General features: G+C 41.7%; 1 protein-coding gene across 1 annotated transcript; it reads right to left on the bottom strand.

Annotated features, from left to right (window-relative positions):
- On the bottom strand, positions 1-27363 carry fam124a (family with sequence similarity 124 member A). Its single transcript, XM_022740916.1, has 4 exons — positions 27145-27363; positions 22155-22186; positions 7351-8117; positions 1-1043 (listed from the first exon to the last, which is right to left on the bottom strand). Exons 1-4 carry the CDS (start codon positions 27198-27200, stop codon positions 219-221), a joined length of 1680 nt encoding a protein of 559 aa, XP_022596637.1. The 5' UTR covers positions 27201-27363; the 3' UTR covers positions 1-218.
- Positions 27364-27644: the final 281 nt, after the last annotated feature.

The following is a 27644-nucleotide window of genomic DNA, read 5'->3' on the forward strand; positions in this document are numbered from 1 at the left end:
ATTTACTTATATGACCTGACATTTACAAAGCTTGAATCTACATGCAAAAAAAAAGCAACATTCACAAATAAACAAGAACATTAAATACAGTTTGTGCTGTGCTCCAGTTTATACTGACACTGGCCTGTAGTTTTACTCTCAAACACCAGAGCGCAGAGTGGAGCCGTTTTGACGGTGCAAGTCCTGAAGACAAGTCATTACTGGTGAGACTGCGTCAATCAAATGTAGAATTCTTGGTCCTCTTCTTCTTCTGCCTTGTCCGCCTCTTCAATTGGTGCACTAATAACGCTGCAGCTGTCAGACTGGTTCATGGAGACATCGCTCAGGGATGGAGCCGCACTTGTGGTCACACCGGTGCTCTGGGGGCATGACCCCAGGAAAGTAGAGGGAGTGCTGCTGGTGGAGAAGCTGTGTGGGATCCGGCTCAGTGTGGCTGCCTTGTAGGTGTTCTCTGGGATGCCAGGTGAGAGGGAGGGTCCGATGTCTTCGGGTGGTGCCGATAACGGCCGACAAATCTGTGGCAGGCTGGAATTGATGTAGGCAGACACCACTGTAAGGTCCACATTGCCGACTGGTTTCACTTTGTTCCCTGTGTCCACATCCGTCTCCTCTGCCCCAACCAGAGCATCCACGTTGAGCCGGAAGGGCGGGATGAGGGAGGAGCGCCTGTTAAGGGAGTGACTCCTGTAATGGGGGCTGGGGGAAGGTCCAGGAGAGGAGCAGGTGGAGCGGGAGCTGGCTGAGCCAACGTTGGGTAGAGAGAAGAGGGACCCGGACTGGTGGCCCCTCCACTGGGTCCTCCAGCTGTCAGGGTGGTGCCGCTCAGGCCACTGCTCCTGCTCATCCTGCTCCTCGCAGGCCAGAGGGAGGGAGATGTGGGAGGTCTGGTGCGCTCTGGGATGGGATGTCACTCGGTGATGATAACGGCGGTTCCTGTAAGAGGAGGCGCTGCGGGTGAAGGTGGATGGAGCCGAGGCTGATTCGGTGACACTGGATGATAAGTGGCAGGGATCGTGTCTGTGTTTGAAATGTGCACGTTGAACCTGAACAGGAAAGAAAAGGAAATCAATGAGGATTTATATTGTAGAATTTAACTTTACTGATATGAGACAGTTTTACCAGAGAAGTCAGAATAGCTCATTTTAGGTTGATTAAATCTAATTTGATCTTATGGGAGATACAAAAAATGTGCAAATCACCATTTGAAATACACTATTAAACTTGTTACAAGGAAACTAGTCTTGATGTTTTTTTTGTAAGATATTCAAACTATTTTTAGCAAGAGCTTAGAGCCTGATAATCAGAGCGATGGTGGTGGTGATTGAGAGGTGGAACGTAATTACAGCTGACAAGAACAAGTCTGAGCAGCGTATTATCATATTCATCCCACACATCCTTGAAGAGAACACTAGATGGCTTTGCTTCAAGAATCAGACCACTCTTACATGCGTGCAACTGTATGCATAAAAGCAAAACAGAAACGCTGTGACACACACATGCAACACACAAATAATCTGCCAAGACAGTCCAACAGTCTCCAGAGCCTCTCATGTGTCAGGGTGAAGCTCTGAGGGGGGGGGGGGGTAAACCTCAATTCCCTTAACCGCATTAACGTTTTCCTCATCTGTGTCTTTTCCTTGCCACCTTAGTCCCTCCCACTGAAGATGCGAAGAGAGATACAAGGAGAGAGGAAACTTGGAAATATGTTTTTAGAGAAATGAGATGTCCTCTCCTCTGAATTGTCATCTTAGGTGAAATCTGCTTTTGCATCCTTGCTCATGGCTCCTTAGAGAACACGTCCCCGCTCCCGAGAGCAAAAATTTAAGATTTGGGATGCCCTTCAAGATGAATGAAGAATTCCCAGGTGGAGCAAGGACTGATCAAACGAGGGAACTGAGATGTACCTCCCAAGCCTTCCCACACAGAGAGGTTGCCAGTTGGGTTCAGGAGTTCCTCAAAGTGTCCCTTGCATCATACACCACCAAGGCCTTCAGGACTGAAAAGACCTTGTTTCAGCCTAACAATCCTCCTCCATTCTTTGGTTGCTACCATAACAAGACACCAACACAACCTTCTGGCTACAACTCAGGGCAGCTGCGTTGGCAATGGGGGCTTTGAACAAACATGTCCCACTTGGATTCCATGTCCCCAATCTCCCGCAGGTTTGTCCTGTTTCAAGAACCTTTATCTTGAATTTCTGAAGTTTAATTTGCTAGTTTTGCTTGTTTAAAGTTCAGATTTCGGGATTTCCCCATGGTTTTTTGATTCTAGCACACTTCTCAAGATGACACAATATTTTGCTTGAGCTCGGAGGTTCATTCTTGACCTGTTGAAATAGCAGTTTGATAAGAATATTTTGCATGTTTGTAAAAAGAGAACTGCCGCGGTGCAAGAGAGCACAGCTTGTATGTTCTGTAGATGTAGTGAAATATGAGGTCACAGGGGAAACAAAGGAAAGAGGTGCATACTCAAGACCATTAACGTCCCTCCGTGGGCTCTCATGCAACCAAGCACTCCTCACGCTACGTCCAGCCAGCAGGGCGATAGAGGAAGGAGTACAAGGGAACCCCGGGGTGAACAAAGGCCCCAGCATGCCCCCTGTTCTCAGCCTGGCCACTTTATGAATCACGCCAGCAGCTGGAGGAGTCATTAGCGTCCAGAGGAGCCCCATGCGTATCACACCTTTGTTTATGGACCAAAGTATCGTCAAAACTGTACAACACAGAGCCGCAGTGTTATTACCATCCACAAAGTCACAGGTCTGTAAATGTATGAAGCAATGATCCTCTGACATAAATGTGAAAATGTTCTTGTTTTTAACATGTAAGGCAGCTGCAGCCGATTTCATTTCATTGCTCTGTCAGTTCAGTTTCTCGTCTATGTTTTCCTTCCCCGTTAGTTGACGTGCACAGGCCCCTCCCCCTCGAGACGCTGATAGTTTCTCCACGTTTCTGTTCTAATGTCTGCTCCGTCATCCGGCTTTCCAACCAAACAATACAAGCAGAAGCAATAACTTTCCACACGGCAGCCTCAAGACAATTATTTCCAAGTGCATGCGGGGATGGAGGGGAGTTTTGCAGATTTCCATATGTTCAGATTCAACAACAATAAATATCATGGAAGCAGAACTTTAAATGCCCTGAGAACAAGAGTTGAACTGTGATTTACCATATGCTCCTGTCAGACTAAAGTCGGTGCAGGGAACAACTGATGTCTCTGTTCCTACTCATCATAAAGGCTTGAATACAAATATACACTTATCCCCAATTCATTATTTGAGAAATTAATACAGAAATAAATGAAACATTTGCTGGTTTTCCTTTGTTTTATATTAAATTTAGATTGTTGTCATGTAAGATGTGACTTTGGGTGCTGGGAAATTCTGTTGGACATTTTTCACCATTTTTGAACATTTTATAGGCTATATGATTAATTGATTACATGAATCAATTCACGGAGATCCACCCAAATGTAGCAGATATATATGTATATATAACTTCTTGTCTGTTTCTTTTAATCCCTTGGGCCTGTAACTCCTTCTTGTAACTGAGTCCTAAACGTCTTATTTTCTTGAAACCTTTATTTAAATTTCCTATTGAAGCAAAGAGCACGAAGAACAAAAAAATAAGTAACTGTCCAAATACTTATGGTCTGGACTGTCTGTGAAAACCTCACCACATGGCTAGAGATGAATCAGTCAGAAAATCAGTTTTTTGTAATCCAAGTAAACCGGAGCCGGTTGCACCAGCTGTTCAAACTTAGCATAAGTGTTTACTTAATTGAATTTTACACATCACTAAGTTTAAACCTGCTGCACCACACAAAGTAATTTGCAGAGGTAAGTTGTTACTGAATATGTTCACCCAGTAACTTTCAGGTGTAGCTGACTGAACCAATTAACAAAACTGACTTAGCTAAACAAGCTAAACTAAATTAGCTTGCTATTGTATCACGTTCAGAATGAAGAAACAGTCGACATATCTGTCCTGAGACTTGATAAAACACAGTTTGATAATAAAGTAAATCTTAAATATTTTAAATTACATTTTGAAAATAGAACAGTTTACATGAAATAACAAAAGAATTATGCCCGTTACATTTGACTAAATGAGTAAATAACGTCAACTTGGTTAGCATAAACCAATATCTTGTGTGCCTACTACTTTAACAGTGCAACCTGATTTACGAAATCATTAGTTTAAAACTAGTGTTTGTTTGTCTGTGTCTGTGTGCGTGTGTTTGTGTGTGTGTGTGTGTGTGTGTGTGTGTGTGTGTGTGTGTGTGTGTGTGTGTAACAAAGCCCAACTGTTTTCCCCTCTCTCTGCTCAATGTCTCAAAGTCGGTTCTTTTCTAAACCACCTTTCCCCTCCGTTTCTGTTCTCAGTCGACTTCCTCCTGTTTATCTTTCTCTCACTTTCTTCTTCACTTCGTCTTTCTTCTTCCGACGCTCTCCTGCGCTCTGAGCCAAGATGCGGTTGTACAGCTGCACACTTCTCTCTCCCGTACAGGAATGAAGTAGGCAGTGAGTGTTGTAATTTCAAACTAAATGACACTTGAAGGAGGCCGAAGCAGAACAAGTGTGTGTGTGTGTGTGTGTTTGCCGTTATCCCAGAGATGCTGCAGGGCCACTGCACATTCGTTATTTACTAAAACTGTGCATGTTCGGATGAAAGCGTGTGTGCCTCTGTCTGCTAACGTGACATGACAGGATCTGTCCAGTTTTCCATGGGGACAACATGCTACAGTGCTGGTGAGGAGCCGCAGCAGGGGGTGCTGGGTAATGAGGTTGTTGACATGCCGATGATCAGACCCTTACTCTTGTGAGCTTTAGTCATCTTGGGATAAGCCCGGTCAGCCGGAGATCTGACCTCAGCCTGCCAAAAACAGCACAACTGAACACTTATCCTCAACTACGCAATACTGCAGGAGCAAGAAAATGTGTGATTTCAGTTAATAAACTTGTTCTTCATCTGCTCAGCAGTTTGGTTGTGGCTGGTTGGTGGTGGTTTCCAAAGCTTTGATCCCATTAAAGCTGAAACGATTAGCTGATTATTTGATTAGTAGGTCAACAGAATATTAATCTGCACCTAGGGCTGCTGTTAACGATTTTCATAATCAAATAATTCCGTCTATAATGTTCTTGATTAATTGATTAGTTGTTTGGTCGATAAAATATCAGGGAATAGTGAGAAATCCATACAGTCCATAACCGAGCAAATCATTTTATATGAGGAGCTGTATCCAGTTAATGTTGGGAATATTCTCTATAAAAATTAAGAAGAATAAATAAAACATTAATCGATCAAATACAATATCATAATGTCAAAATAGCTGATTCATTTTCTGTCGAGCGACTGATTGATTAATCATTGTTTCAGTCATTTTTCAACAAAAATGCGGAACATTCCCTTTTTCCAGTTGCTAAAATGAAACGTTTTTCCGATGTTCTTTGTCATATGAGGCAGTTAACTGAATATCTCAGTGTTGGACTGTTGGTCAAACAAAACACGACATTTGAAGGCTGGGAATTTACAATGGGAATTATTCACTATTTTCTGATGCTGAGACAAATCCAAGAAAATAATGGGGATTTAAACTGATAATGCGAATTGGCATTAGTTGCAACCTTGGATTCTATAATAGGCTACAACAGCATATCGCCAAGTTGCATTTTTGTTGTTCCCATCCCACAGACAAGACAAGGTTAGATGACTGACAGCTGGAGCACTCTTGGGTGGACAATGAGTTCAACCATCAATTAAAAAAAGATGAGCAGCTGTGTAAGAAAATAAAAAGCCTCCGATAAAAAGTGAACGGTACAAGCCTGTAGACATAAAACCGAGGGACAGAAGTTAAGAAAGGAACATCCAATCATAGCGCTTAGAAATTCTGCGTTGTGCAATGCTAATGGAAGGTTGAAGCTACAAATTACAAGTTGACAAAACAGTCTGCGGTTTAAATCAGTTCCCTTTCAGATCAGATTCTGGATCAGTGGTGGATGAATGCAAAAAAAGTATAGTGCACTTTAGTTCATGTTCCGTAAGTGCTCTGAATTTGGTACAGCTTGGATTCACGCCTGTGACTGGCTGCTTCTCCACAGCAGACTGAAACTCATGGGTATTGCAGTATTTAGAGCCTGAACAATAAATTGGCCGAACTGATATTATGTTATACTGGCAGATATTTTGTCTGATAAGTATCAAGAAATTGCAGTGTGCAGATGCCAAAGATACATTTGTAGTGGTAGTATTTGACAGTTTGTCCGCCAGAGAGAGAACTTACAATGATCTGTTAGATGTGAAACGTCTTGCGCAGCGAATATCTTGATCACAATTCTTTAGCAAAAAACAAAAAACTTCTTTCAACTTCTTTGAACTGATTGTGTTAAAAAAAAAAAGAAATTGGATGCCTTATTTTCATTGGATTTAAATTCATCCGCCACAACAAACAGATATAAAACTGTCACAGTTATGACAACAACTGATGGTCATAAGATTAACATATTATATTGTTAAATTATCCAATGTTCTTATGTTGGGAAACTCTGAAACTACAGTGGGGAATCCAGAGCCAGCGGCCCGTCACATAATGAAACTTCATGGTATACACATATTTATAAGTTGTTACAGACATCAAAGGCTGATCACATGCTACTCTGCCTGCCAACCACATCGCTGTGTCACTGACAGGGTGTAATGCCGCGGCAAGTCACAGGAGCACATGACCTCAGGCCAGGTGGCAGTTAGGCATCATGCATATGGTCCATTGTCATGACAGATCAGCTTATTGTTTCCCTCAGCACTGTTCCAATCCCAGTAATGGACTGCAGGTTAATCGGATTGAACTTTCAAAAAGATTTACCTCCCGCTGCCTGGACACACATCCCCTCTGAAACTGATACCCTCCAAACAAGGACCACTTTATGTGAGAGTGCGTATTCAATCGCACACACTTACAGCAGCACAGATTGTTGTGTAATCGTCAGCATGCAAATTTTAATCAATCTGGATGATGGAGGGATTAAAGGGACTTGATGCTTCTTTTACTGCTGTGTGAGCTCGTTACTTTTAGAGCTTTACAGATAAAACTTATTTCAATTCTGGGAAATACTAGATACTGACAGATTAGTCTTGAGCCAGGGGAATGATACAATTTATATTTCAGGAAATATGAGCCAAAATGTAAAGTGCTTTACAAAAGGCCACGTTTTCATCAAATTTAATTGAAATCAAATAAGTTGTTCTTTGAATATCCTGAACTAACTAACACTGGAGGTCATCAGTGTAACCTGGGTAACATACGTGCACGTACAGTTGGTAAATGATGTCATTTTTTTGATACTACTCTCACCTGCAGGAGGATCTTATTTCCATCGTAGTCCTCCGTCTGCCAGCGGACCTCACTGATTGGGCTGCAGGGGTGTGGCAGCAGGGGCACCAGCGCTCCGACGTCCCGTACCCTCACCTCCATCACGGCCGACTCCAGCACCAGTGGACCCTGACCTCGCGGGAGCCTCTTAAATGACAACTGGATCTCCATGTCTGGGTTGGAGTACACCACAAAGAAGCAAAAGTCCTCCTTCTTCTGCGCCACCCTCCGCTGAAGCAGCAGCTTGTACAGCCGCACCATGTCGACATAATTTTCATGTCGGCAATAAACAGTAAATCGCACTATTTCTTTCCCATAATGCACCTGTCGCACGGCCCAGAGCGGGGTTCCAGGAGACAGAGTGAAAAAGTCCTGACTGCACGGTGTCAGGGGTAACATCCGCCGGCCGTTGCTGACTTTTTCAGTGTGGTGGTATCGCCAGGGCGGCCTCTGCAGAGCGCGGTGCAGCATCAGTATCTGCTCCTCGCCACCATATGCCTCCTGGAGGAAGACGATGACGGCTAAGGCCGGCTGGCATGCCGCTGTCAGGCTGCTGTTTGGATGGTGCTTGGGCCAGGGCCGCTGGGAGACCGAGGCCCGCTCTGAGACTCTGAAGAGCTGCAGCTCAGGGTGAACCCACGCCAGCACAGCGTCGGCAGCATGCTGCAGGAACTTGCCCTGGCCGGGGTCGGCGATGAGATGGACACTGACAAGGAAGGGATCCTGGAGCTCGCCCATGGATAACTCACCTCCACATACAACATCATCAAGACAAGAAAAAGAGAGGGGGGAGAGGGCAAGAGGAGAAATGGGGTGAGGAAAACATGGGGAAGAGAAGACAAAATCATTTTTTTTAAGTAGAAATTGTTACAGGCAAACAAAGAAAGAAGCTAAAGGACGTGTGTACGGTCAGACAACAGGCTCATATGCTTCTCATAAAATCCCTCTTGCTGATGCTTTTTTCAAACCCTATCTCCCGTAAACAAAACTCTACATCAGGTTCAGTTACAATGTAGTTTGACATTCAATATCAATATTTTTAAAATGATTTCTTACTGAAGTATCTGTGAATGGCAACTAGGGAATAGTTAAGGTTAGGAAAAGATCCCGGTTATGGCAAAGAAACTCTGGTTAAGGGATGCTCGAGGTTAGGTAGGTAAAACAGTGAAGGTGAAGGTAAGGTTGTGATGAAGAGCAAACATTAATTGTAGGTCTATGACTGGATGCAAACTCCAGTTTCCTGCATCAAATACATGTATGTATGTACATTTCACTTTCCCTCTGTCTTTCTCCTGCTTTCTTTTGTTTACCTCTTTGTTCAAGGTCCCCCCCCCCCCACACCTCCTTCCCTCTTCCCACAGAACTCTCGCTCCCGTCCTTCTCCATTTCACTCATCCACAACTAACTCCATCTTTCTCCCAATTTCAATGTTTACCTTTCTCCCCCTCACATCCTCCCTCCTCCTCCCTCCTCCACATCAGACCCATGTGGAGCAGGGCTCCTCTGTGGAGGATCATTAGTGCCATTAGGAGGTCATTACTGAAGCCCGGAGGAATGTTCCAGACCGCAGCAGGAGCGATGCATTCAGGTGTAGCCGCCTCCTGAACCCCTGACCTAGAAAAGCTCGGCACCCTGGCACAGGTGCTGCAGAACCGCCGCTGACATGTTCCCAAACTGCGGTCATACTTAGCCAGTGTTTTCATTCTTACATGTTACACACTCAAACAGTATCTCCTCTTATCTCCATGTTTTCTCATTCTTTCTTTTCTGAGCACTTTTCCTACGGGTCTTTATCTGACTTCTCTGGGGATTTGTCCCATTTCATTTGTGCTTTGAGGCAGTTTGGGAAAGGACACACAGACTTCTTGTCCCTGGCACAGCAGACTGTTTGAGTGTTGCCAGAATCCCTCCATGAAACAGAGAGGCCTAACAGGGACAGGTTCTGTCTCATGAGTCCTGCTGGCCTTTGCAAAAGGACAGTTTCTGCTTGACCAGAGAGGTGACATTTACTAAATGTTAAGATTAGGTTACAGTGAAACATTGCTAAGAGGTGGCCATTAGAGGAGTGACAACACAGTCAGCTCAGGATCCAGAATCATACACAAGACAGGATTTACACTGCAATACATTTTAAATATTTTTTAACAAAGGTTTCATGAAACCAAAGTGTGATGACCACTTCTTAGTTTAGTATAATATTGTTATATAGATCTACACTCATAAACTTGGGTGTCTAGATTAAGTTGAGTTTCATTCTCCAACTTGGTTGAGATGAGGTTGAACATGTTTGGATAAGGATGTTCTCACAACGCCCTTGAACGTCTGAACAGGTTGAACCGATGGCAACAAATCAGATGTTGTCTTCACCTTGATCTAATTTTGTTTGGCAACATTTCCAGCCTCCAGTTGAGACCATTAGGAGTGTATATTGTGTGTATTTGTGGCTTCTACCGTACAAATGAAAACAACTACAAACTTTCAGACGTGGAACCTTTGAAATAAATAGACCCTGGATTTGCATAAAGAACCTGCCCCTAAAAAGCTCTTTAATGGGGAAAACAATGGAAGAAACCTCAACAGAGGAGGAATACCTCTTCCCAGACAGGTACACATGCAATAGCTGCGGTGCATACAGAATAGACCAAAACAGAAAAATGACAATATGTAAAATCAGGATGATATTTATTTCCACAGTCTGTTTTCATGACTTATTTGTGATGGACAATATCCCTACAGAAAAATGATGTGGCCTGACTTTATTTACAACCTAAAATTCTTAGAAACTAAACTGTAAATAGACTGGATAAGGTGATTTCAAAGGAAGCGGATTCAATAAGCAGATCACACATCGGATTCTGATTCGATCAAATGCCGTCAAACTTCAGCTCCAACACAAAGTGTCCTTATGTGGCTCAGTTCGTCTAACGAGATAAAGACAGCAGAGATAAAAACAAATCCACTGCAGGTTTAAGCTGTATGCCAGGGCACAGACGACCTGCCCCAGAAACACACACACACACACACATGCACGCGCACACACACACACACACACACACACACACACACACACACACACACACACACATACACACACACACACACAGACAGAGAGAGAGCCCCATGTTCATTAACGTCTGCCTGATCCCATTAGAATCAATGTCTGTCTCCCTGACATGTGGCTGGCATCAAGAGGCAAACACAGGGATGATAGGGATCTTTAAGGGTATTTACTGTACAGCACATTGTACTGTCACACAGACGGCCTGATTTCTCTGCACTGACTTTGACTGCACTCAGCTCTCACGGTCACTCAGGAGTCAGAACCACAAATGAGCCGAAAAGCAACAGAGATCTTTGTCCAAGTTCTGCCACATTAGAACTGACGATAAACAATAAAGCAAACGGAGCGGCAAATTAGGAGATATAATGAGTTACTCCAGCTTTGGCTCAAAACATCTTTCATCATAACTCTTCCTTCCTGTCCAAACATCTCAGTTTCATGCTCTTACAGTTTTATTTCCATTCCACTCTTTTTTAATTTGTCTATTTTTTACCATGTGTTCACGTGTTTTGTCTCCATCGCTTTTCTTTCCCCACCTCTCTCCAGCGCTACTTCTTTATCTCATGTCTGTATTTATCCAAAGTTCTTGGGATATCAGTAACTAAATTGACACAGGGATTAAATAACAATCTAAGTTTGGGTCTGGATCGAGGCCACACACACACACCCGTTCACTTCTGCCTGATCGCATTAGAATCATTATCTATCTCTTTGGCATCTCACATCTAGACCCAAACTACTGTTTGAAGCACGTGCATATGACTGGGATCCAATTAGATATTCCTGCTTTAAGAGCTCTATCACATCACACATATCTAAATCCACATGTGCAGACTAAATGAACTATACGAATCTTTTTGGTTACTAGCTGACCAGTACATGAAATCAGCTCCCTCACTCATTTGATTCATTTTAATGCACTGAACTGGCCAATCAAAATACATGTAAGCATCCATGGGAGATCCACAATGACATTATATTTTTCTGCAAAAACGTGAATAATAATTATATAACTTTATAGGCTGTTTGTGCTGTAATTAATGAACAGTAAACTTACTGCTGTGTCTGTGCTGCATCTTTCCTTATCCCTCAACAGAATACTGATTTTGAATCTAAGATCATCAGTATGTGAGATTATCAGTCTGTCATACCTCACTTAGAAACTTTGGCATTTCCTGTGTTCCTATTACTTTTGCAACTACAGCTAACATGTAAACAGAGAAGCTTACATCTGTTTTTTCAGAGGAGATAAAAGGCCTAACAAGAGTGTTATATAACCAAGCGTTTGAGTCCAAACTTTATTTTTGGTCTTTAGTCCCTCCAGCCTCCTCTTAACATATGTTTTCATTCAATTATGTTGAAGAAAACTGCATACGTAAAAAGACAATACACATGGCAATTTGTATTGTATTTGCATTTCACTTTACTTCTTTGTTTGATTTGTTTGTATTTAAGCATTTAAAATCTTCCATGGAATAACATCATCAAAATCATCCAGTGATGCTGCTGCATTTCTGCGTCATGTCTTGATTCTGTTAATTGGACTCCTTTTAAAATAAACTCAGCTGCCAGTTTATTAGGTACACCTACCTAACACTAATGCAGTCTATTACAACAGTTCTGCAATAAATCCGACCTTCATGACGGTTATGATGTTCAGCTTTTGTTCATTCAACTTCATGATCAATTTGGAGGCTGCAGTTTGTTGTGCTGTTGAACTACAGAGAGGTGTTTCTGTTGTTGAGCCGTCTCTTATTGATATAAACAGCGTGGACAAAGTAACCTGTCACTATAGCTCGCCTTTATCTTTATTAAATACTAAAACTTGAGAAGATTCACAGATGCATCGTTACAAATAGAACTTAAAAGTCACTCAGTAGCCAAATAGATGACGTACTGAGTTGTATTTTTTTTTGATACAACTCAGTACCTTGTATGTTCAGTCCGAGGCGTTCCTTTAGCAATAAGGGTTCGTGGGGAGCTGGCACCGAGAGGAATAAATTAGAGATTAAGTCACCCCGATCCTGTGAAGGGAATGAAGGGGGTTTGTGTGTAAAGCTCTGGAGGAGTGTGTCTCTAAGCTCTTAATCCACTCGAGTCTTCAAGCTGATGCTGATGTTCTGACTCGGCTGACCGCATACACAATCATGCGTGTGCACGACCGTCCTGGACACACACAAAATCTATTTGCTCCTTTACAGAAAGGCCTGTCGTTTCTAATTCTCCAAGGCTCTTACCTTCGCGCCGTGTTTAAGTGTTAACCGGCAACACATGCTCGCAGCCATACGCGCAGATGATGACGTGAGATAAAACAACACGCCTTCCAGTGGCCCCTGCACATATGAGAGTGATTAGCAGCGAAAACTCGACGAAGGCCTCAGAGTGTGTTTTGTGTGTGTGGGTGTGAGTGTATAAGCACTGCAGTCACTGCTTTAGCTAGCTTGGCCCTCTAAAGTCAAAACAACTGAAGGAGGAAATTCAAGATGGGGGCCCCCTTTTTTGTCGTCTGGTAAAAAGAGAAGAGAGAGAGAAAGAAAGATGTAAAGTCCAACACTCGTACGTCAGTTAGAGTGGTGCCAAGGAAATTAAAATGTAAAGTCTTGACTCTAATATAAAGTTCTGTAAGTTCAGTAAAACCTTAACTGCTTATTATTTCAAAGAGTTAAACACACAGACGTTTAGCTCTGATTCAGATGGTGCCAAGTCACCTTTTCTAAGTCTCCTATGTAAATTATCTGTGTGGGACACGGATGTATATGTGCATTTGTTCTCAAAGTGGGGTCCAGGGACCCCCAGGGGTCTTTGAATGTTCCTGGGGTTCCCAGAAAAAGGGGAATAATTTATTTTCACTATAAATCCATCCATAAGTAACACAATGACAGAATGTATGACTTTTTTGTCTTACTGTACTATAACACTTTTATGCCTTACTATACTATCACGTTTTTCTTTTACATTTTTATGCCTTGCTACACTATGACGTTCTCATGCCTTATATATTATGAAAGACATACTGGCTGGCTTGGTAGAATAATGGTTATAACTATGGCCTCACAGTGAGAAGGTTTTGGGTTCAAATCCTAGTCCTGGTGTGTTACTGTGTGTAGACATTTTCATTAATGACGATATTATGCCTTACAAAACAATGACTTTTTATGTCTTACTAAATTATGACATTTTATTGTGCCATTACTATACTATGACTTATGACACATATATGACATATCTGTCACTATATCAAGAGTGATGTTACCATATGTGTCACCCATGAGAGGATATATTATTATAAGATATATACATCCTCTGGATATATGAAGATATAAGTTCATAACATTAATGAAATACTCATAGTAACATGCAGTTTTATTAAAACAACGTGCTAATTAAAGATGTTTGTATATGATTCTCTCAATAACTTAAACATACATATCTATCTTTGATATTTACATATATAATATGAACATACACTGACAGGCTTTGGGATTGATATATATGTATCTAACATATGTCTATAATATAAACTGACATGCTAAAATACATGTTTCTATGAGCTGGACATATATGTCACTATATGATATATGATTTTGCTTCATATGTACATATATTTCATATATGGAAAATCAACAAATGTACATACATTACATTTGCATATGGGCTTTTCTGAATGCATATTCAGATCTTATATGTTAATAAGCTGTTTGGTTGACACCACTAAAAAGCCATTTGCTTTGTTTTGGAGGGGTGGTGGGGCTGTTGCGTCCCTACCAATGTTGAGAACAAATCTACGCCCTTGAGTTCAATACACATGAAGAAAACTGCAAGTATGCATTTCTGCACATAATTACAGTCTTAAATTACACTGCATATTATGACACAATTCAAGCAAACACGCTTGTTTGCTCTGTCGTGTTGAAGACACAAAACGATGTGGCTTGGTATTTTTTGCTTGATATCACTCTTTAAGTGCAGCATAAGCAGCGCCTGAAAATCAAGGGAATTGCCGACTTCCTGTCCCAGAGGAAAACATACAAAGGGGTCTGTATGTGAACGCCGCCAACCCTGAAGTTTCACAGGAGATAAAAGCAATCAGACCGTAATGTGGAGCCACTCTCCTTGGCTTTAAACCGCTGTTTGTTTTAAATTTAAGGATTACATAGATTAGATGAGTTACGGCAGACTGTTGTTGGGGAAAGATTAGAACAGAGGCTTTGTGAGGAGCCAGTCAACACGAGCTAGTCCAAGCTCATGCATGTCATGTGATCTTCACCGTCCAGACAGACCTGGGAGATGGCAGTCTGGCTTGAGGAGCTGAAGAGGTGTTGATGCCGTGACCCTATTAATGTCTACGTCACTCAAACATAAACATGCAGTACGCTCTGGAAGTACTTTTAGCTCTCAGGGTGTTTGAGGATGTTCACATCTATAATGGCTGAACAGTGTAGGACATTTTATACACGGTCCCTAAACACACAAAACAAGGAGTTTTTTCATGGCCGGTGGTACAATATTCTTGAGGAGACCAGAGCAGAGTTGAGGACGGCTGCATCATCAGGGAAGACACCCTGTATCTTTTTTGTCCCCTAAAATTGGAGGACTATGTATAAAGAGGGCTACAGTTTGCATTGTTCATTTGATACAGATAAACACCCACAAATTAAAGGTGAATATCACCACCTCAACTTGAGATCTTCATTGGTTAAACATTTAGAACCAGCACAAACCTGCTCTGCGTAAATGAAAGAAAAACAAAGGCACCCAATCTAAAAGCGACCCCCAGACATTCAGACTTGGTCCGAACAAAACAAAATGTGGATGACCTGTGAAGACAGAGAAAACACTGGAATTTAATTTAATAAGCAGCCATGTTTGAAAAGAGTAGATGATGACGATGCACTGATCACTTGGATCAGATATACTGACACACAGACGAGAGACCAACTGCAATACAATTAAACTTCTCATTAGACTGAATAGAAATTGAACCTGACCCAACTGTGGTCCTGTTCGCACCCAGGTCGGGTCTTCAGTACGAGGAACCAAGTGAACCTGTGAAAACCTCAAACGTCTACATTATAGTCATTGTTTCATTTCAAACCCAGGTCGCTGTGGTGCCGAGCCAAAACAACAAAACATGTTTCACTGTGCAACGACTTACATACTGCACTGAATATGCACTCAGTGAGCTCACACATCATGAAAGGCCCACAACAAGGCTGACAGACAGCACTGCTTCAATTAAACTATTAACAAACAGCCGACTGCAGCATATTTAGCTGAGATCTTGGCCTCATGGTCCAAACCTCATTTTGGAGGACGCACATTTGGTAACACTTAATCCAAGCTGCCTTATAGCAGAGCCTGGCTCTATATGCTACATTCAGCTAGGCAGAAAGCACTGGCAGCGTGCGTGTGTGCATGTGTGTGTGTGTGTGTTTGTGTGTGTGTGTGTGTTACGGGTGGTCCTTGATCCATCAGGTGCTATTTAAATTGGCTAATTGGCTATGCTGAAAGCACCTTGGCTGGCTTCACTGTAAGTGGTTTGGCATGTAAAGGGATACTCAGCGCTGTCCTTCTAACAGAGACAAGTGCGTCATCTTCCCCAGAGTCTGAGTGTGAATACGAGTCTGTGCTGATGAAGGGCAAAGAGGGAGCGAACGCTCAGATCCCCCTTTAACCAGTTGAAGGTGTAACATACACCACACTCTTTGTTACACACGAGGACGTGCAGAAATAAAGTGTGAGATAGGACTCACATGTGATGTCAGACACATTCTCGAGCTAAATTTATAATTATGCGTCGAGGGGTGACGGTGTAGCTTCAGGGCCTATGCATGTAGCTGTAGCTGATGTGCGCCTCCCTAAAAAAACGCATCCGCAAGTTTGGGCTATGGCCTCTACAAACCCAGCAGGCACCGGACATCAACGTAACGTCAGAAAGACGTTACATTTTTGGCTGGAAATGAAAATCAACATTGGCTAATTGGCATTGTGATGTTTAGCAGATGTTGGGTTTTGCTCACGACTAGAAAGCCTGTGTTTTATGTCAGGATGGAGTTGGCATGAGACATTTGGAAGATGTTGGATTTTAATCACTTAACAACACAACCTGAAACCAACAAAATATCAACATCAGCTGTCGTCAGTACTCTACGTCATATTGACATCGGCATTGGACATTGTCCTGACATCAAACTTTGGTCACCTGACGTCACAACCTACATCCAACCAAATATTAATGTCTAACGATGCTGGTGACCAACTGCGTGCCTGCAGGGAAGATATCAATTCTAATTGCCAAGTTAAAACCACAGAAACCTGAAATTATTTGAGGGAAGGAAGTAAAACTTTTACAGGCTCCTGCACTTTCACTAGTAAACATTTGATCCAGCAGCCGAAACACAACTGGGCGGGTCATGTACACATTTTAAAGAGTGGAGTTGAGAGCGAGTTGCATACATGCACATGTGTTCCTGCTTCTGCTAATCTGCTGCCTGTCTGAGCTGAATAACAATAGCGGGGGCCTCTGGCATCAGTGGATGCACAGGCAGGCCAAGTGTTTGACGTTTGTTTCACCACAACAAAAATGATTAACGTGACCCGAGACAGACATAGTTTTCAAACACTTGGTATACTGTACTTGAACTTTTTTTCATGCTGGTGATCAATGTACTAACCCCATTAGTGATACTATTTACAACCAGTAGAAATGGCCATTCAATGTATTCACTCTCTGTAAACACCTCTCTGTACAGTGGCTTTCATTCCCCCTGGCAGAGTACACCAGATTCAAACTGCTTCCTCATGCACTAAAGATTCAATACATTTATACGTTTACTCATATAGACTGTAAATAAAGATGGACGTTTCCCTCCGTGACGTTTCTGAAGAGTGGTTTTGACAGAGTGAGCTGCTCCACCGTCAGCAGTGGCAGTGCCTGACCTAACCCGCTTTGTGGCAAGCGTACGCTCACCCACCTGTCACTCAAAGTGACACGCCCTCAAATATCAACTTTAATAAACTTTAAATGGGAAATTAGCTAAAGACACCAAAACCGTTTTCTTTCTTTTTTTAACCAGGCTGTAAACATGTTTGCTGTACAGTTGGACATTTTAACATCAGAGTCTATGGGGGTTGACTCGCTTTTGGAGCCACCCTCAAGTGGCCATTTCAGGAACTGCAGTTTTTTGGCTCTTCTGTGTTGGCTTCACTGTTCAGCCCTGGAGTTCGCTGCTTGACTCATACACACACATGTGTGTCTTTGTCTCATCGAGCGAACATCTGCTGGTGACAGACTGATCCCTGAAAATACGTCAACGTCAACCTGTGACTCCTAGTTCTTTTGTTAGACCACTATCAATCCTATCCTGACTCGCTGAACTGTTCAGCATGCTGAGGCACATTTATTTTTATTCACTGTTTCATCTTCCTTTCCTTCCTCATCCCTTTCTAGGGAAGAAATATGTTCACAGTCTTTGTTTTGCTTAACATTACCTGCAAAAAGTTGGATCCCCTCAATCTGTCTCATGTTTTCTTTTAATCCTTTATCCAAGGTTTTTTCTCTTCTGGATACAAGCTATGGTATAAATTTTCATGAGCCTACATCTGCTCGTAATAAATATATTGACAGTATATTTTTCAGGCATTCAAGTGTGACAAATCATGCATGTCTTTCTTAAGTCTGTTTACATCTCTGTTAGTATATTTGTATGTGTGTGTCTACTCTGTTACAGTCTGACCTCTGTGCAGTTTAAAACTCCCCCCGTCTGGCCTAAAAGCATTCATTACTCTGACAGCCGACCCCCTCTGTCTTACATATATGTACGCACACACACACACACACACACACACACACGCATGGAGAAAACCATTAGGGGCAAGGTCTCAGGTCACTCTGGCTGAATGGACACTCATCTGCTGTGACCAATAGAAAGTGAGGTTGTGTGATTAAGCGTTTGGGGTGGGGCTCACTTGAAGCCTCTTGAATCAAAACCTATTTACCTTCTATTGAAAGCTCAAAGATGCTGCACACACCAGCTGCAGACAGCAGAGAGGAAGGATTACGAGAAGCATTTTTCAACATCACGTCACTGCTGTTGCATGAAATCCATGCAGTTAAAGTTTCCACGTTTAGTCTGAGTGATAAAAATATCGCACAAGCCTTTGCATTGATTAAAGACTACACATAAATTCAAAACTCTACTAATGTCAGAAATACACAGTGAGTAAGTGAGATAATCTTTAATCTTGCACTACATTTTGAATATAGTAGGAGTTGTTATGACACAGTCTTGCTGCCTGTCTAAGATAGTCTAATACTGTCCTTGCAACTGAGGTTTGTAACCTGATAGAAGTTCATGTTTTAGCTTTATAAACGTCTTAAACTAGATAAAAATCTTTGTTAAAGATTTGATCTCTGTTAATCCACCCCGAGCCTTTACACACCACATCTTAACAAGGCACTTAAGTAGTATAAGATGCTGCTTCAAGAACTTGAGTCTCGTTGTCTGCATGGTGGATCAAGACAGAATAAAGTTAATTGCTTCTTTTTTAATCTTTAAAATTCTAGTAGCTTGTCTGTAGTGACATCTATGTCAGGTCCAGGGCTGGCACTTATTTACCACCACAGAAACCCAGGGCCCTGTAGCTGGAACTGTTTACACGCAGATCGCAGCATCACATTTTACAAACACATTTTTATGTCAAAGTGAAGGGGGAGGAAATTATCTCATCATGCAAACTGCAAATTGCATGTTGAAATTTGGTGAAAACATGCCACACGTTCAGTCTTGATACAAGCAAGACAGAATATTTGTCATGTTTTTTTGTTCTTACAGTGTAACCTTGGTCAGACTGATGTTGGTGGTTAGGCATATCAGTCTGCAGGGGGGCTTATAGCTGGTCTCAGTTGAGGTCAAAGGTCAGGGGTTAAGACCACCTGTATAAACATATAGTATGCTCCTACACGAGAACCTAAATATACGTCTGTGGAGGCTGCAGACAAGGAGGGCGACTGATGCTGCATGCACCTTTGAAATGAACACATCAGTGCGCACACACATGCATGAATAAGCACACACACACACTGAGGACAAAAACAGGCAGCCACACACAGAGCTGTGCAGACAGATGAGGATTTTCTCCTTTCACATCTTTGGAAAATCTGTCACCACAGCAATTTGTTTCCACCTCCCCCGTCCTTTTAACAAATCAACTCAGCTGCTTTCACTTTATCTGTCTGTCTGTGGGATGTGTATATTTCCTCATAGTCTAATACTGACTATCACAACTAGTATTAGACAAAAAAACAGACTTTCAGTAATTTCAGAGATCATCAGTGTTGATTAAACGTTGCCGTTGATTAAACCATGTTCTTAAAACTTTCACTTTTTTGTTTATTTTGTCAAGGTCCCTCATGCAACACATAACTCCCTGGTGGGCAATAAATGCTTGACACACAGTAAGTCACCCAGCCCTTTAGTAATTTGGAGTCTCATCTTTTCCTTTAGGGCAAACGTTTCAGATGCTGCAGCAGAAAATGATTAATGAAAGCTCTGAAGGCATTTAGGAGCAGATTCAGCCACTCAGCACTGAGATCTGCGGAAGGAGCACAATCCATCAAGAAGAAGATAATAATAAGATGAACTGGCATGCACGAGACCACAGGCGTGGGAAAAAGTTACTACAACAAAGTGTCACTACATGACGAGATGTCCTGATGAGACAAAATAAAAAAGCTGAAAATGCAACAGTTGTTCAGTAAGTCTGACAGTCTGTACATCGGGACACCTCAGGGTGTATTACTGCAGTGATACCACAGCCTCCTACTGCAGGAAAAGGGCAATGTCCAAAGATTTTGTTCAAATTGTCATAAATCTTTTCAAGGTCAGTGGTTAGGCCCATTTTAAACATAGATTCTCAAAATATAAAGGGTAAAGATATCATCCAAATGACAAAAAAAAGACTGTTTTGTATGTGCCGTGTTTTAGAGATAAAGTTTGTATCTCAACGGTTTCTACCTCCTTCACAAAACAACACAGGTGAATGTTGCTCTGCCATTTAAAGTCACATTTAAATTCCAGCAGGAATGTGGATTGTTTGGATTATCCACAAACCATATAGTCAACAGTTTTCACTGGAACTACTTTCTATTAAAAGAAATACTGCATATAAAAATGACCAACTGTGTACTATGAGGACCATCCAGTGACTGGATCATTGTTTCTGGAGAAGTCGCTTTAAGGTTTTAAATGTAATTATTTTTCAGCGTTGTGAGGAGGACAAATAAAGTTCCTTTCACCTCCATTGCTTTGGAGTGGAGGCTTAAATCACGTGACGACCTCGAGTACAGTAGCTTTAGTAACTGTCGTGTCTCTCTGATTGCGGTCAGGCTTTCCTTTTGTGTTGTCTGTGCCAGTGCACGTTTTGTTCCCACTCTGACCTCCAGTAGTGACAGAGACAATAGTGGGCAGAAGCTCATCTGATACAGCAATGACACAGGAAACATGAGGGGAAAGACCAAACCAGACACTGCTGAATCTCTCAATGTGTGTGTCTGTGTGTGTGTGTGTATGTGTGTGTGTGTATGTGGTCCTATATTTCCTGACTTGCGGGTGTGGTGCGGGTGGGATAATGCAGCTTCCTGTAGACCAGATTAATGGGCTAATATTGGATATAATCCTCCCATTGTGAAAGGGCTAGAGACCTGGCAGCCAGTGTGTTTGCAGAGGTTGTGACCTCTGCAAACACAGATCTTCACTATCACACACACATTCACACAAAACTACACACACACTGAGACACATAAAAGCAATATGAAGTAGCCGATCTGTAACTAATGGCCTAATGATATATACAACATATCCAATAAACTTCAAAAACAATTCATTTGAATTTTGATGAATAAGGTTAATGGATGTGCTGGAAGTGTTGTGTATGATGTGTTGATGCACGGAAAGCTGAAAATCCTTAGGGGAAAATTTTACTTTAACAAATGTATTATAAATGTATTATCAAAATGTATTGTTTTGTTTTTGTTAATTTTTTAAAAGCTCACTAAGAAGAAACAGTCCTCAGTTTGTACTGGGGTAATCATGTGAAGTGTTCATCCTTCCCAAAGCTTTCACTTGTGTTTTGACCTTTTTTTTTACTTTTAATTTTCCTGTCATTGCTAACGATCGACTATATCCAGTATGATCGATTAATTGATGAATCATTTAGTCTATAAAATGTCAGAAAATAGTGAATAATATCCGTTCCAGTTTCTCAGAAATCAAGTTGACAGCTTCAAATGTCTCGTTTTGTTGTTTTGTTTTGGCCAAAAGTTTAAAACAAAAATATTCAGTTTACAATGATAGAAAACACAGAAGATCTTAACATTTGAGAGGCTGAAAACAACTATTTCTTACCGACATATTTGCTTGAAAAATGACTTGAATGATCAGTATTTAAATGCACTAATGTGGACAGAGGAACCACATAATCAGTCAAGCAGCTTGTTATTACCATACAAAGAATCCTCCCTAAAATCTGCTTTAGGCTTTAAGGACCAATAAACACCCATGCACACACACACACACACACACACACACAAACACAATCCTCCCCTGTTTGTGGATTTATTTTGTCAGTGTGTATTAGGGAGATAAAGTCGTGGGCATGAGCCTGAGCCTGTGAGTGTGTGTGAGTCACTGTTAGCAATGCTTTGAGTCGCCATTGGTTTACTTACTGCTTGTTGAGGACAAGGGACTGTAATCAGACCTGCAGTGGACGACAGAAAAGAGACAAAAACAGAGACGACAGAGGCGGTGTGGACACAGAGCGAGGGGGTGGGTGGGACAAGAAACAGAGAGAGGAGACAGGAGTTTATATTACAGCATGAAGTGCAATCAACATGATTTACAGGAAGACACACTCCTATTTCAAATAAAGTGCTGACATCTGGCTAAATAGTAGAAGAGGTCCAACTGGAAAGGTCACCAAAAATGCACTCAGACATTTTACTGCGGTTTCTGTCTGAAGGGATAAAACACAGGGACATTCACTCAAGTACTGTTTGTAATACTGTTTGTAGTACTGCTGCTGCTGCTGCTGCTGCCTATATCAGGTATTTTGGACAGCGACAATATCTCCCATTTGGTGAAAAGAACTACAGAATAGTTCAACAAACACTTACAGCTACTCATACAACGGATTCAGCTAATTTAAAACAAAGTTATACACAGTAACACTGCAAAAGTAGGTAATTTATGTTATTCAAATCACGTGACTATGAAGAAAGCACAATAATAGGCTAATAATGTAAACACTCTGCAGTCAGAACAACTGGAGGTCTTACAGTGTTCCCCATTCTGCTGATGTTGTGTGAATGCAACATAAACACAGGGCTAGAGTCAGGAGGGAATTAGCCTAGCTTAGCACAAAGAGTACACAGCTAGGATGGCTCTGTCCAAGGGGAAAACACACAGCTACCAACTCAGCATTTAACCACAACGTACAACATCTTGTTTCTTTAATCCGTACACAAACAGAAACATGACAACAGTTGGTGTTTTTTATGGTGAGAAAAGAGATTGTTTGTCAAGGAATAGCACAGTCAGGCTTCCCATGCTTCTGACCTTTATGCTAAGCTAGGCTAATCATATCCTGGCTTCAGCGCCATACTTAACTTACTGACATGAGAGTAGTATTTATCTTTTAATCTAACTCTTAAACTCTTTATCATAAAGAGTCTTACTTCCACTTCTTGGCACACACACATTCTCATTCAGACGGGTCTAATCTAAAGCTCCCATCTTCAAACTGGGAGAGAAGCAGAATCAGATTTCTGCTAATGTGATCTCCATAGATTAGAGAAAAAAAAGCCAATTTGTGCAATTACACAAATATGTGTACCTGAAACATTCAAGAGGCGTGTATGCCCATATACAATGACACTGATTGAAGAGCTAACCTGCATCCTACATGTTCTAATTCCCTGAACTATCCGTGAAACTTCAGCTCACATGTGTACGACACAACCTGAGAATATTAGTCCCGCAGGAGTCAGCTGACAACCAGAGAAGACTGTTCCCCCACACACTGTGACCCTCACTGTGAGTCCGCCTCTAAACGAATGCCTCCGGAGCGACAGGACAGCAGGAAACAGAGGAGAGAGTCTGTTTCCTGCAGCAGGGGGTTATCAATCTAACTAGATAGCATTAGCAGCGTAGAGATGAGGAATGGATGGGAATGTGGGAGGAAGCAGAGGTGAGCAGAGAAAGGTAAAAGGCAAAGATGATGAGGGAAGTGCAGAGGGGGAAATGTTGGCGTCGGTAGCGAATGAAAAGACAAATATAAAGAGCAGATCATAAACGACCGGAAGGTTCCAGCAAAATGACAGTGAAACTCATCGACATGTCCCCTCATGCACAGAGAGAGAAAATGACTGAATGTGGAAAAAAAGATGAGAAAATCTTTCTTCTCAAGGTTTATGACTCTTTGTAGAGTTGGAGGTACTAGCGTGTGCAGTCGCGCCTCTGTTTTGACGGCTCCCTTGGGTGTGTGTGTTTGGCAGGATTCCCCCAGCAGCGCCGGTTAGCATCTCACTTGGCGTTCCCAGTCTGGCCGCGCTGCCTCGCTTCATCTCCACCCAAAGACCACAAACGCAAAAGTGAAACGAAGACAGGCAGCAGCCCGGTCATGCACACAAGGTCTGACTGCAGAGTGACCTGGGGTGCGTCTTGTAGGGGCTCGTTTGACGTGTACGGAGAGCTGGACAGATTCAGGTGTCTCTGATTCGATCAGGGGAGGGAGAGGCAGGAAGGGAGAGGTGGGATGGAGGAAGAGAACAGGAGGATGAAGATGGAGAGTCACACATAACAACATTTTAAGGCGTGCCACCTCTACATGAGCTTTAGTTATATTTGGGAAAGTCATGGTTTAAAAGAAACCAGTGCTGATTGATAGTAGGAGATGGAACGTGAAATCACATTCTTTGTATGCCTAACCATTCAACCCGACCTCTTGAAGACTATAAGACTGTCATGCTACTTCCACCAGGACAGTCATTATTCACACGATTATAAGAGATTTATTGTCAAGTAAACTTAATGCTGCATTAATCCTTTTTTTGGCCAGCTGAGGGGGAATCTATAAACTCAACACTAATATATTATCACCTTAATTCGTCCAGCAGATACAGAGCACATAACCATTCGTTTGAAGCCATGTTTCTGGCTACCTAATGAATGTAAGTCCAGTACTCTCTAGTCTCTTTCAGCTCTGGTTTGGTCTCTACCAACTCCTGAGAGAAATATCAGGTTCATTAGCTGCTAGTGTTCCTCGGTGTTCGCCAGCGAGTCCCTAACTTTGTCTGTGTGCTGTTTGGTGTTGGGCAGGTCGTGTAAAGTGGGTTAATCGGAACTTGTTTGCTGAAAACAGCCGCCTGCTGCTCCTGGAGACCCAAGGTTGATGAGACTGAACCAAACAGTAAATATGCTGGAAAGCAAACATTACACATAGTCTGACCCACTGTTAACATAAAACTATTGATTTGTGCAGCTTTAAACACCTAAATCACCTGATACATTATAAGCCACAGATTCTGTCGTCTCCATAAAGGCATTTAGGACAGGCCAGTACTGACAAAAATTAAATATCACAAGATAATCGACTGTCCAACTAGCATCCAAGATAATCAATTTACATTGATACAGAATTGATAAGTGATGTAAATGATTAAGTGGTCATCCACATTTTTGGCTATTAACCATTTGGCACTAATTAATTATATTAAGGTATTATAGGAACAATTCTTTGTGATTTTAATGTAATAATTTGCAACAGGATTTTGAGGTTCTAGTAAGGGTTTGAGTTAATGTGGACCTGATGACTTGAGCGCATTAAAAAATACCTGCACACCACAGAGCCCAATGTTATTGTCTGAGCACAGTAAGGCCACTGTGAGCTGTGATTGGAGGAGTGGTGAAGGCAGAGACTGTCAGAGGTGAGGAGAACAGTGGATGTGGGAGCTGAGCAGGAAGTGAGGCAGAGGAGGATGGAGGATGTGAGCTGATGGAGGGAGCAGCTCTGTGGTTATCAGCTGGACGTCACTGCTTTTCCTCTCACACCAGCGCTTTCTACAGATGTATCTCCTGCTTTATTTCTTTCCTTTTTTTTTCTCTTCTTTTTATTCGGTTTTTCCCATGAAACATGCTTCTCTCACACACATCGTGTTGTTTTGTTCCAGTTCACAGCTAATGAAATTGCCTGGTCCCATGTTACTCTGACAACAGGGGCACTGATGCACGCGGATAAAGAGAACAAAACTGGTCTGAAAGCTGCGTCGACTTGTGTAACGTCTGTTGTTATGGAGTTATAAGCTTTTTTGATGTACGTTCTATATGACTTTTGTATAAGGTTTTATAAGGTTGTTTGTTTTCTGTTATACATATGTGCTCTGAATGTTGTTTGGCTGCTTTTCTCTTTCATCTTCTCAGGGACTACGAATGAAAATTGGCTCCATTAATGTCAATACTGAGCATTGTCCTTGATTAATAAATACATATGTATAACAATTAAGAAACCCCTAAATCTACACAGGCTACTGAAAACAAATCTAATTTCTATAGGGGAACTAAGAGGTTGGGTAATATTGATATAATTCTTAAAAAAATACATTGTTCTCTCTTTTCTTTATTCCACAACGACCCCTTGAAGAGGTATAAAGACACAGTTAGACTTATAAGAAAACAAAAAGAAACAGAAACTGGTCAAATTGTGCTTGTAAACAACTACCTGGAGGGGTATTGAGTCACATTTGGAGAGACTGAAGACGATGTCTCTAAAGGAGTTATGGGTCATGTGGGGTCTCTCACTAAAACACAAACACAAGTCCTTCTCTACAACAACAAAGCCACATCCAGCAGTGACATACCGCAGGTGAAACTGAGGCGCATCTTTGTTTAAGGGCTGAAAACAGAGTGAACAACACAATGAGTCATTTAACTCTCTATTGTCAAAGCATTCTTGAATTAAGCTCCATCTACAGCAGCATGTGGCTGGACTCTCATTAACAAATGAGTTGGTGATTAAGACTGAACTTTCCACTGAAGAATTAGGATTACACCTCCTCCATATGTCCTTATCAAGCATTGGTTATTTGCAAAGGGGTGCAATCCAAGAATAATATGACTTTGGTCTAATATTTAATGAATTTGGTTTAAAATAGTGTCTTGCTCTGAAAACTGTTTAACAATAGACTTATAACAAGGTTTAGTACATCCAATGGTTGACTATGATAACTAGGTATCTAACTTATTATAATCCAGATTGATAAGTATAATAGTGGCTTTTCCTATAATATAAAGTGTCTACACACATTCAGTTAAAACCGGTGGGTGCCACTAAACTTCATTTAAAAAATTGTCAATTTAATGTTGTTTTCCTTATCTGACAAGGTATAACTCTTGTCGCTAAAATTATGCAAACAGACATGTTTGGAGAGATATAAAACACTCTGCTTAGAAATATGATTTGTATCCACAATAAAGTTCAATAACCCAGTTAAAGATTCTTAAAATTACATCTTACATCAAAAGCCAGAATAGGCTATATGAATATGGGAATTCCAAAGGTTGATAGGTAGATGTTGAGAAGCCATTAGCTGTGAGACAAAAACAATGATGGATTTGAATTCCGGATCTGTCACACCTCAGTATGAGTTCTGCTTCACTCACCCTCCAGTTTCGGCTCCTGAATCCACGCAGTCATCTTCTGCTGAGGTTTTCTCCATCTCAGAGAGTCGGCCGAACAACACTTAGCCGCATTGTTTCAAAGTCCTGACGTAACGAGTAAAACGGGGCATTTAAAAACACGCTACCGTTTCGATAATGTGTTAATGTTATGTGAACGAGCGGAGAGTGTGAGTCTGTTCGTAACTCCTGACCTGCAACGGGTTGTCTGGATAACTAGTTGGAGCAACAGGCGACTGAGAGACTACTGTTGTTTCCCTGCGTCAGCTGCGCTCTCAGATGGTGCCTTCTAGAGCCGTCGGAAATGTCACAACTTCAAGTGTTGCACACACTAGTTAAAAGGGTAAGATTACATGTTTTTTTTTTTTTTTGAATAACATATTATTTAGATTTATAAGTAACGAGGTCCGTTCACTCAAGTACATACTTAAGTACAATTTAGAGGAACTTCTACTTTCTTTGAGTTTCCTATCATTAGGCTACTA

Source organism: Seriola dumerili, unplaced genomic scaffold (genome assembly GCF_002260705.1).
Source record: "Seriola dumerili isolate Sdu_G_001 unplaced genomic scaffold, Sdu_1.0 BDQW01000052.1, whole genome shotgun sequence".
Classification (NCBI taxonomy): Eukaryota; Metazoa; Chordata; class Actinopteri; order Carangiformes; family Carangidae; genus Seriola; species Seriola dumerili.

Bases quoted from the DNA above. Each gene is read 5' to 3' on its own strand.
- fam124a (XM_022740916.1), bottom strand. From the start codon at position 27,200: ATGGAGAAAACCTCAGCAGAAGATGACTGCGTGGATTCAGGAGCCGAA. The intron at 22,187-27,144 runs GTGAGTGAAGCA...CGTCCACTGCAG, and splicing joins TCAGGAGCCGAAACTGGAGG to GTCTGATTACAGTCCCTTGT. The intron at 8,118-22,154 runs GTAAGTAAACCA...TTGTATGTGGAG, and splicing joins TCCCTTGTCCTCAACAAGCA to GTGAGTTATCCATGGGCGAG.